The sequence below is a fragment of the Pogona vitticeps genome, chromosome 2, assembly GCF_051106095.1.
Source record: "Pogona vitticeps strain Pit_001003342236 chromosome 2, PviZW2.1, whole genome shotgun sequence".
NCBI lineage: Eukaryota > Metazoa > Chordata > Lepidosauria > Squamata > Agamidae > Pogona > Pogona vitticeps.
The window spans coordinates 160324428-160336663 of record NC_135784.1 but is presented as its reverse complement, the minus strand read 5'-3'; the positions used below and the strand labels follow the sequence as shown (position 1 = coordinate 160336663).

Genomic DNA, 12236 nt, shown 5'->3' with positions numbered 1-12236 from the left:
TCCAGGGAAATCTTCGGACAAGTCTGCAAAGAAGTTGGCTTCTTCCAAGAAATCTTTTGCTGTAAAATCCGCAGCGCCCAAGGCTGCAAAGCAAACAAAAAAGAAATTGGTTAAGGATTTGGACATGGTTGCAGAAGTACTGTCTGTTTCCACCTCCCTTCCCCGCTGATGGAAGACTCATTGAGGGATAAGGAGTCTCTGTCGGAGGTAGCCGCTTCTCTACCTCCCAGACAGACTGAGCCACCTCAAGTTTTGGGGATTCAATCCCCAACACCAAGTCAGCTTGCTAATGCCACCGCAAGCTTGGTGTCTGCGCCTAACAGCCCTGTATCTACTGGGCGGGCGTCCTTGGCTCATTCAGTCTCTTTGGCGCCTTCGAGACCAACGGAAATGCACGCATAAGACAAAGCATGTTTCCAAACACCGACAACGATCGCTCCATTGTCATTCTCGACGTCGGCATAGGTCATGATCTGAGGACTCCTCGTCGTCGACCTCCAGCTGTAGAAAGCATCAACGCCATCACTGGAAGAGATCTACTTCAACTTCTTCCTCGACGTCACAGGAGAGGCATCCGCGTCGAAGAAGGGTGAAATATGTGTATACCTCCTCTTCCTCGTCTTTGTCCCCGCCAAGAAAGCACCGACGTCAAAGGTATTTTGAGGTCGAGGGACCCACGAAACCTGCCCAGCTCGTGGGAAAGCCTGCAGAGGCTCCTGCTTCCACCTTTTCGACGTCAATGGCAGCGCTTCCATCTCAGCAGCCAATGCCAGAAGGGCTGATCTCTGAAGCTAGACTTCATAAAAGGATGCAGTCTCCTTCTTCTGATGAAGATGCTCCTTTTTCTGAGAGGTTTTGTGAGTCTGAAGAAGGCTTGCCTCAACAGGGTAGTAAGGAGAACTTGCCTGAGGGTGAAGTTGTTGGATCGGACACTGGTGATCCTCATGCCTCTTCACCATCTGAGGATTTTTCCTCCTATTTGCAGATGCTTGCTAGATTGGCTAAGGCTCTTAAACTATAGGTGGATGCACCAACCCCACCAGAAGAAGATCTGATATTCAGGGACATTAATAGTGAACGGTCCCCTCCTCCAACTTTGTCTTACCTTTCTGCTCTTGTTAACATCATTAAGGACTTTTGGGACCAGCCCTCTACAACGCCTCCACTATCCAGACGTACTGAAAACCTTTATCGTATAACTGGGAATGATACTAAATTTCTTCTCAAGCACCCAATACCTAACTCGTTAATAGTGGAAACCAGTTGTACCAGACCAACAGGGCAGTCCCATGTCACCCCCACAAATAAGGAAGGAAAGAAACTAGAGATACTGGGCAGGAAGATTTATTCCCTGATCTCTTTCATGCTTAGAGTGGCTAACTATCAAAACGCTTTAGGGGCGTATCAGAAGCAGTTATGGTTTAAGATCTTGCCAGGATTACAGATGCTGCTGGAGTATGTTAAACAAGGGTTTTTGAACACTTATGAGGAGGCTCAAACTGTTTCGAAACGTCTAAGAATATCTACAAGACATTCTGTAGAGGCTGCATCCAGGGTCCTGATGTCTGCTGTAACCCTTCGACGACATGTGTGGCTCAGGGCGGCTAACATCCTTGAGGACGTGAAAACGAAGGTTGAAAACTTGCGGTTCGATGCCTCTGGCCCCTTTAATGAAAAGACTGATTCTCATCTTGAGGAACTTCATAAAGCAAAGACGGCCAAGTCTTATTACATACAGCCTCAACCTAAATATAATAGGTATCAGTGGAAGAAACCTTACAATCAATATTATCAGGTTCCTCAATATAAGCAGTTTAAGGCACAGTCTCAACCTAGATCTTCCAATACTGCTTTCTCTTCTAATACTTACCACTCTCAACATTCTCAGCGACGTCAGGCATACAAACCTCCTGCCAAAAAATCCAAACAATACCTTTGACTCGACCACGATTACGTTTATACCAAATCCCACAACAAGACTTTCATCTTACCTGAAAAATTGGTCCACCATTACAAAAGACTCATGGGTTTTAAACATCGTTCAATCCGGATATCTGCTGGAGTTTATAGAATATCCTCCTCTAGGGCAGGTTCTTTATACATCATTCGATCCTGCCCTAGAAGAAGAGGTTCTTTCTCTTCTACGAAAAAATGCCATTCAAAAGGTACCCCTAAGAGACATCGCAAACGGCTTTTATTCAAGATATTTCTCCATTCCCAAAAAAGACAGGAGCATAAGACCCATTCTGGACTTAAGAACTTTAAATACTTTACTTTGCCCTCGACGATTCCGGATGGTCACCTTGGTGTCAATAATCCACCTGTTAAACAAAAACAATTGATTTGTAGTAATAGACTTAAAGGACGCATATTTTCATATAACTGTTCATCCCCGTCATCGCAAGTACCTCAGATTCCTGTTCTAAGACACCGTTTACCAGTTCTTGGCCCTTCCATTCGGCCTGGCCACAGCCCCAAGGACGTTTACAAAGTGCATGGCGCCGGTGGCGGCCTACCTGCGTCTAAATGGTGTTCAGGTGTACCCATATATAGACGACTGGTTGGTGGTTTCCAGGTCCCGACGTCATGCTCTGAAAGACACAAAATTCATACTTCATGTTCTGTACAACCTGGATCTCACAGTCAACATCAGAAATATCATCTTGTTCCCTCACAAGTCATCAATTACATTGGTGCCACAATAGATTTCAGAAAAGGGCGCATTTTTCTCCCAAAAGAACGGATTCGGAAAATACACAAGGCTATAAGAAAATTTCTCCCAGGGGCACGGGTAACAGCAAAACACTCTCAACACCTCCTAGGGCTCATGGCTTCAACGACCCCAGGGTTGGTTCACGCTCGGTTGAAACTCAGATCCCTTCAGGTTTGGTTCCTGTCACAATTCAACCCAATAACAGATCGTCAGCACATGCGTCTTCGAGTAACCCAGGAACTGGCACAACAGCTCCAGTGGTGGAACTATCCTCCTCACCTGCAAATAGGAAGACCATTCCAACCCCTTCGTCTAACCGTGCAGGTGACCACAGATGCGAGCCCAGTAGGTTGGGGTGCGCACTGCGGACCCCATAGGATACATGCCTTATGGTCAGCGCACGAACGCGACCTGCACATCAATCATCTGGAGATTCTGGCCATCATCAAGGCGTACAAGGCCTTCCTCCCTCTAGTACAAGGTCGTGGCGTTCAGGTAGTCACGGGCAACACCACAGCCATGTACTATATCAACAAGCAGGGAGGCACACGTTTGAAGTCCCTGTTGCTCCTCACTGTGATTCTGTGGGAATGGTGCTGTCGGCATCATGTCTTTCCTGTGGCTATACATGTATCGACAGAAGACAACGTGATAGCAGACGAGCTGAGTGTCTCACATGGCAGACACACGAATGGCAGTTGGACGACAACGTCTTCAACGCCCTTTGCCATCGGTGGGGACGGCCGATGATGGATGTGTTTGCGACTCAGCACAACAAGAAGTGCCCTCTATATGCCTCCAGAGCCAAGCGAGGCAGCGGGTCATCAGGGGATGCATTCATGATACATTGCACTGTAAGTCTGGTATACCTATTTCCTCCATTCCCTCTAATACAGAGAACACTGGTCAAACTTGGACGTGAAGCAGTAGAGGCCATTCTCATAGCACCATTTTGGCCTCATCAGCTGTTGTTTCCCACGTTGGTGTGGATGGCCAAAGATTTCATCAAACTTCCTCTTTTTCCTGGTCTGCTGACTCAGAATGCAGGCAAGATACTTCACCCAGACCTGGATACTCTACACCTGAATGCGTGGAGGATATCCCGCAGATCAAAGAGGTATTAAACATGGCAAAAAACCCATCTACGACTAGACTGTACAGTTACAAATGGCAAAGTTTTCTGAAATTTACGACTTCAAGGGGTCTTGTTTCATCCCCAGTGTCTTTATCTCTGTTACCTATTTGACTTCAACCTTTCAATATCTACTCTGAAGGTTTACGTGGCTGCAATTGTCTCCTTTCAGCCTCGAGGCTCAGCTGCATCACGTCTGTTTTCTCATCCAACTGTTAAGGCCTTTCTGAAAGGTCTAACAAATTTAAGACCACCAGTTAATCCACCAGTTCCTCAGTGGTCCCTGCAGTTAGTCCTACATGCTCTCATGCGACCCCCGTTTGAGCCGATGGCCACATGTGACCTAAAGTTTTGTTTCTCAAATCTCTGTTTTTGGTAGCCATTACTTTGGCCCACAGAGCTAGCGAATTAGCTGCACTGCGAGTAGACCAACCCTTTCTACAGTTTTTTAAGGAGAAGGTTGTTTTGCACACTGATGTTTCCTTTCTTCCCAAGGTGGTTACTGACTTTCATTTGAACCAGCCCCTTGTGTTACCTACTTTGTTCTCTAATCCTCTCAACGACACTGAACGCATGCTCCACACCTTAGACGTCAGGAGATCACTTGCTTTTTATGTTTCAAGGACAAAAGTGTACCAGTTGTCTAATAGACTTTTCCTCTGCTACTTTGGATGCAAGAAAGGTTTACCAGCGTCACCCTCAACACTCTCTAGGTGGCTTGTTTCTACCATCTCATTGGCTTACAAACTTCTACACAGAGATCCTCCTAAAAGACTTAGAGCTCACTCTACCAGAGCAGTGGCCTCATCTACAGCCTTGTTACGTGGTATTGATGTGCCTGATATCTGCAGGACGGCCACTTGGTCTAACGTCTCCACCTTCATCACCCATTACAGACTAGACCTGAGAGCTAAAAGAGAGGCAGCCTTTGGAAGAGCGGTGCTGACATCCGTCCTTCAGTGACGGCTCCCCCCTTTCGGTGAGTTAGCTTGCTAGTCACCCTTTTGTGTGCATTCGCAGAAGACCATGATGAAGAAAGACGGGTTACTTACCTGTAACCATGGTTCTTCAAGTGGTCATTCTGTGAATTCACACAATCCCACCCGGCCTCCCAACTATCCGTCATTGAGTATATTAGATTAATGTTCTGTCCAGCTCATGTGGCTCCTTTTGTGGCGGATAAATGAAACAGAGGCTTGGGTGGGTGGAGCATGCACAGTGTAGGCAACCTAAAACTGTTTCTTTTTCTATTTAAGCTCTAGAACATTCCGAGAGGATCATCGCTGGCGCTGTTTTAACCCTTTTGTGTGAATTCACAGAATGAAAACTTGAAGAACCATGGTTACAGGTAAGTAACCTGTCTTTTCATCTGTATGCTTAAATGCTCTTGAGAGTCCCCTGGACTGCAAGGAGAACAAACCTATCAATTCTAAAGGAAATCAACCCTGAGTGCTCACTGGAAGGACAGATCCTGAAGCTGAGGCTCAAGTACTTTGGCCATCTCATGAGAAGAGAAGACTCCTTGGAAAAGACCTTGATGTTAGGAAAGCATGACGGCAAGAGGAGAAGGGGACGACAGAGGATGAGATGGCTGGACAGTGTAATTGAAGCTACCAACATGAAATTGACACAGATAGGAAGGCCTGGCATGCTCTGGTCCATGGGGTCACGAAGAGTCTGACACGAGTAAACGAACGAATGAACCCGTCTTTTCATCTGTACGCTTAAATGCAGTTGCCATTATTTTGAGCTAGTAATGATGTTTTTGCAAAGCTGCCGTGGCACATTCTTAGTTGTGATTCTTCTTAAATTCCTCCTGTGTTTTCATTTTCTCTTCCTGTGGTCTGTGTAACCTGACAGGTGAGGCCAGACAAGTGTCCCGAAAGGGCCCCCAGAAAGACAAGGAAACAGAAATGGAGCATAGTATGCTAGCATGTCTTTCCAGTCATATAAGACTCCTAGATTCAATTTAGTCTTCCATATATAGAAGGCAGAAGAAAGCAATTTTCATAAGTTACAAGGATTCCCCAACCTTCTGGAATAGAATGTTTCAGGTACAGAAAAGGAAAGTAAATTGGAGAAAAACATAATCTCCCTCCCCCTTAGGTTTACTGAAGGCTTCATTTGATCACATTGCCTTCTGTGAATCAAAAGACACTGCTCCACTCAGTCCACCATATCTGTAATAGAATTTCTTCCTGGAGTCAAATTTATGAGCACTGATAGTAATTTTTTTCACAGTTATTGCCTCTGTTTCATTGACATAATATGCAACTTGCAGTGATTTGCAAAGGGAATTATTTGGTGTAACTTTGTTTAGCTTAGCTTATTATTATTACAGTCCATGACCAGCAAAAGACATTAAATAGAATACAGTGATGCCTCGCAAGACGAAAATAATTCGTTCCGCGAGTCATGTCGTCTTGTTAAATTTTCGTCTTGTGAGGCACGGTTTCCTATAGGAATGCATTGACATTTAATTAATGCGTTCCTATGGGCAAAAAAAGTCACTTACCAGGTAGCCCCGGAGACCAAGGAGCATCTGTAACAAGGAACGCCCCCCCTCCGCCCGCCACATTCATCCGCCTCCGCCTCTTTGGCCTGCACGGGGCTTCTCCCCTGATGTTTGAGTCTGGCTTTTCTATTGGATCCTGGTGCTGTTTCCTCCTAAGGGGTGTGTGTGAGCAGAGCTCCGAACAGCTGAAAGGCGGCAACCAGCTGAGAGGCGGCAGCCATGCCCTGGTCATCTCCGCTGGTTGCTGCCTCTCAGCTGTTTGGCGCTCTGCTCACACACACCTCTTAGAAGGAAACAGTGCCAGGATCCAATAGAACAGCCCCCTCTGCCCACCTCTCAGCTGTTCTATTGGATCCTGGCACTCACACACACTCCTTAGGAGGAAACAGCGCCAAGATCCAATAGAACAAACGGACTCAAACATCCGGGGGAGAAGCCCCCCACGTGCCAAAGAGGCGGATGAATGCAGCGTGGGTGGCCGGCGTGCTGGACCATTGTTACAGACACTCCTTGGTCTCCGGGGCTACCTGGTAAGTGACTTCCCATAGGAACGCATTAATTAAATTTCAGTGCATTCCTATGGGAAACCGCGCCTCGCAAGATGAAAATTTTTGCAAGACACGTCTTGCGAGTCACTGAAAAACTCGCAAAACGCTTTCGTCATGTGAGTTTTTCATTGTATGGGGCGTTTGTCTTGTGAGGCATCACTGTACAGATTAAATTTATAAGGGAGTCACAATGCTGAAACAGAGGGAAAGAGTAAAGGAAAGCTATAGCTTAAAATCATTACTCATTAAATATTTACGTATCTTGCAGGCAGCTGTGAGAAATTTTGCACATGTAAGCGCAATCTGAGGATTAAGGCCTAAAAGTAGTTTGTGTGAGATATCTGCAAAAGATTAAAAAATGTCTACCCGATTACACCTTCTGTAGATTTATTGAATGAAATTGTTTTGGAAAAGCAATACAAACAGTACCTTAATTTTTTTTCTTGGACAGGTGGGTAAAATGACTTTGATGTAAATATTAAACTTGCAGGAATCAAATCATTACTTGAGTCATCTGATCTATATATTTCCACATCTATCCTTTACCTTTAGGTTGAGAATGTGGGTTCTAGCAGATAAAGTTGCAGGCCTCTCTTTGCCCATTCAGAAGGTTGGCATGTCTTTTGACTGCAATGGGACCTGGTTTCTATATTATCTTTTACGGGGTGGATGCTGGTTTGGTCTAGACATGAGCTTTCATTTCCAATCTAAACAGGATTAGGAAAAGCACATTAATCTTAATGCCATGGAAATCACAAATAAATTCATGTGTTCAGTTTCATTCTTGACAGACTTGTCTATAAAGTAAACAGAGCTACTTAGGCTTTTACAGGCAGCTTTTATTTTGCTGTTTACAGCACTTGGAACACCAAAGTTCCATATTATGATTTATGTATTATGATTCTGTGGAAAAAAATTCAGATATAAGAATTATTGTTGTCATAAAAACTGTCATTTCTAAATGTGCATGTATATATTTTACTGGAAATCTGAACTATTTATGTTGTATTTAAAGTTTGTCTACTTCAATATGACTACTGTGAGATCTTACTAAAGTAATACTGTAAATGGTTCTGTTTGCACAGTGTTAATCAAGTATCTAAATGCTGTTCAATTTTTCAAAGTACACTGGTGCCCCGCATAGCGAGGTTAATCCGTTCCGGATTAACCCTCGCTATGCGGAATCGTCGCTAAACGGGTAGGGAAAAGGTATTGAAACGCATTAAACTTAGTTTAATGCGTTCCAATACCTTGCTTACTTACCCGTTCAGCGAGGATTCCCCTTGCCGGCAGCCATTTTCGCGCCCTCGCTAAGCGAGGGCAGGGCGTGAAAACGGCTGCCGGCAGCCATTTCCGGGCTTCCGGCGGCCATTTTGGAGCCGCCGAACAGCTGTTCGGCGGCTCCAAAATGGCCGCCGCAATACCCGATCTTCGCAATGCGGGTTTTCCCCATTGCGAAGATCGGGTATGTTTCCGTATAGCGATCCCGAAAAAGGGATCGCTATACGGAAACATCGCTATACGGTGCACTCGCTAAGCGAGGCACCACTGTACAAGCAAGTAAAGGAGGCAAATCCATATTAAATGACAAAATAATTCAAAATTAATGGAGAGTCCACTTTTTAAGATTCTAGAACAATGATAAAAGTGCTGTTTCTTATGAATACTTAGTGAAATCTCAAAAGTAGGGATGCTCTGTGCATCTTTTGTCTCTTGAGAGAAGTCTTCAAATATTAAAGATGGTGATGACTGCCAGGTAGGCTGCTTTAGAAAGGGAATTCTACAAATAGGGTGCCCCCATTGAGAGGGCTTTCTGTCTCATCTCCATTCACCTTTGGATGGCAGAGAATACGAAAGTGAGCTTCTGGCAAATGGCTGCAGTGCACAGGCAGCTTGTTATGGGACATACTGTAATTGAATTTATCTATCTAGGTCCTAAGTCATATAGGGTTTTAAGAGTAAGGACTAGAATTTTAAATTGTGCTTGGAAACAGACCAAAAGGCATTAAATTGTTTCAGTAGCAGTAAGAAATGTTCCTGCCAACTGGTCCCTGCAGATAGCCTGATGGCTTTTACAGTATTCAAAGATAGGGTCCCTATCATCCAACATTCTTTTGAAGAAAATCCTGGATGGTATCAGACTCTACATTACTGTGGGCAGATTGCCTCTTTTCAGGAGGGCCTGGTGCTATTGAACCAGCAGCCTAAGGTGATACAAGCCAGTTTTTGACACAGAGGTTACCTGAGATACCAGTGGCAAATCGAGTTCCAAGAGTAGTCCCAGCTTACCAACTCAGTCCTTTGTTGGGGAGGGGTTGCAAGAGTACACAGTATTTCTAAGCACAGCACCTACTCGCAGAGCTTGAATCTTGCTGAGACAGAGCTGCTGGGCCTGCTGAGACATGGGCCTTCATCCATCATGTTATTGATTCTGCCCTGAATCTGAAGAAAAGGAGGAAGAGTTGTCAGAAGAATGCTAATAGCAATTAGGTAAAGGTAAAGGTTCCCCTTGACATTTAGCCCAGTTGTGTCCAACTCTAGGGCGCAGTGCTCTTTCCTGTCTCTAAGCCATAGAGGAGCCAGTGTTTGTCTGGAGACAGTTTCCATGGTCATGTGGCCAGCGCGACTAGACACAGAACGCTGTTACCTTCCCACCGAGGTGGTACCTATTTATTTACTCACAATTTTACATGGTTTCGAACTGCTAGGTTGGCGGGAGCTGGGACAAGCGATGGGAGCTCACTCCATCACGTGGATTCGATCTTATGACTGCCAGTCTTCTGACCTTGCAGCACAGAGGCTTCTGTGGTTTAACCCGCAGCACCACTACGTCCCCTAATAATAGCAAATACAAATTAACAGATGCCTGCCTTTGATCTTTTTCATGATGAACAGAATATGAAGCAGTGTGTAGTCCTATTGTTTGTTAGGTTTCTATAGGACAGCAGTAGACAAGGTGTGGCACTCCAAATATTGTTGCCTGTGCTGGATCAGTGAAGAAGAGTTGCAGCAACAAAATGTGAAGGGTCCAACTTTGCCCACTCCTGCTAGAAGGCAAACAAATCTCTTGAGACTATGGGCTACTTGAACTTGCCTGTATTTTAAAATGTGTTAAGTTTTTTTTTAAGAATTGCTGAAATATATGGCTTTTAAAAATACATATGTAAACAGCGCGATTTTTCTTCTGACACAATTGTAATATATTTTACAACCTGTCTCCCCCCCCCCCAGTAAGTCTTCAGTCCAGAGACAGAATAGGAACGGGAGGGCAAGTTGTGGACTGCAGTAGACTGTTTGACAATGATTTACCTGATGGGTAAGTTTATACTTTAAAAGCAAAACATTTTGTGGGAAAATACTGTATATGGAATGAAAAATATAGTAGGCAAAATCCTGTTAGGCAATTTTGCTTCTGGTGTAACCTGAATCAGGCACCAGAAACACTTAATTTGAACTAATTAAAAGCTTACTACCTCCCTCTTTTAGGGTCCAAGACTTTCTAGGGCTAGCTTTTGCTCTGAGGAGGTCTTTGGAACCCACAGAACCTGTGAGTGGGCAGCCTTTAAAAGTAAAAAAAAAAAATCATCACTGAATTACTGCCACTAGGAGGATCAGGACTGCCTCCACTGATCCAGCAGCAATTTTTGACTTCTAAAGGCTCCCTCCCAAAGAGTCTGAGGGCAAAAGGTAGCCATAGGGACCCTGGGAACCTAAAACGGGGGTCGGGGACCGGTATATTTACAAAGCATAAAAGAAAACCTTGATTCTCTATTTATCCTTCTTATAATACAAACATTCTCATATTTCGTTACATCAATTTTTTTAATTATAGTTTCTTAAACTATAATATAGGAAGTTGCGATTAATTTTCTCAAACAATTTTTATTGAAATTTCTTTTCAAAAATATGGGAAGGGAGCATGATGTCTGCTGTAATTTTCTCTGTTTTGTGTTTAACTCCGTTCTTTTACAGAATGTTGCAACTTTTTGGTGTTTTTTTAAATAATGTAGGCTACCTAGAATCGTATTTTGCAAATAGAAGGATAAGACATAACCCTCGTCCCAAATCCCACATAGACAACATGGTGTTAGTGTTATTTAACACTTGTAACGGTATTGGGGAGTGGGGCAGTTTAATAACTGCCCCATGTGTCTTGAGACTTTAATGAAAACACTGTTGCAAACCCATGGTCATATGAGGTCACAGACACTGAATTTTAAAGTTATTTCTCCATATCTCACTGGCTTCATACTCATTTTTGTTTCTTCTTGATTTTAACAAGTAATTCAAAGTTTATGAATATGTATGTTCATTTACACATGTGTAGACACACATTAAATTCAGAAAGACTCAATTTTTATAAGAAGAGCAGCATGTATTTATTTCTCTTGCATTTGATCTCTCTGTACTTGACCACATTTACAGCTGAGAAGTATCATGGATGAGGGAAAAATTTAAGACACTGGGTTGGATCCAGTATCTGCCTTCCCCCCTGTCAGAACACCTCTGCTTCTGGAAGATCTCTCCACTTAATTTGCAGGGATTCCCTTCCCAATGTACCACAACTCACTTTATTTAACCCTATAAGCTTTTGTGTGGCATTTGAAGGAGGCAGATTGACTGCCAGGGAATTCTGTCAAGTCACTTCTCCACATCTAAACCTGGACCCAATCTCTAGCTTAAATTCTTATCTAAATATAATCTCAAAAAGTTTATTGATACAAACTTATTATAAATAAAGTGTCTTTTTATAAATTTTAGGTGGGAAGAAAGGAGGACAGCATCTGGAAGAATTCAGTATTTAAATCATATTACACGAACAACACAGTGGGAGCGGCCAACACGGTAAGAATCTCTTTCTTAAAATGTGTGTAAAGGAATCTAGGCCCCCACACCTTTTATCATATTCAGTGGAAGCTCACCATTTATAGACTTCCTAAGCATTATTCTTTGCAGTTCTGCAACACACACTCGATTAGCATTACAGCTCATCTTTTCATTTTTCATTATGAGAATCTACCCTAGTATTGCTCCTATAAGATAAATCTTTCTGTTCTGCAACCTGTATCTTGGTGAAATTCAGATTTGGCTGCATCTGGAACTCCTTTGTTTTCCTGTGGTGTGTGTGACTTTTATGGCAAAAGAACTGACAGCAGCAAAATAGAAAGGAGATAGAGCATTATTCTTCATATTTAATAAATTGTATTTCCTTGTGACCTAGATCTCTGTAGTGCTGCTCATGGAAATTAACGCAGTTACCATGGGAGAAGTGGAGCTGGAAAGAGAAACTGGCTGATTTTTGAATAGTTGCCGCTCTGCTATGATGCC

At 43.6% G+C, this 12236-nt stretch overlaps 1 protein-coding gene across 1 annotated transcript in view; it reads left to right on the top strand.

Moving 5' to 3' along the window:
• The window catches only part of SMURF2 (SMAD specific E3 ubiquitin protein ligase 2), a 115685-nt gene that overhangs the window by 66966 nt on the left and 36483 nt on the right, over window positions 1-12236 (top strand). Inside the window, exons 6-7 of the mRNA XM_072991003.2 lie at window positions 10140-10224; window positions 11670-11753. Of these exons, the coding sequence (XP_072847104.1) occupies window positions 10140-10224; window positions 11670-11753 (169 nt within the window). The remainder of the gene's footprint in view (window positions 1-10139; window positions 10225-11669; window positions 11754-12236) is intronic.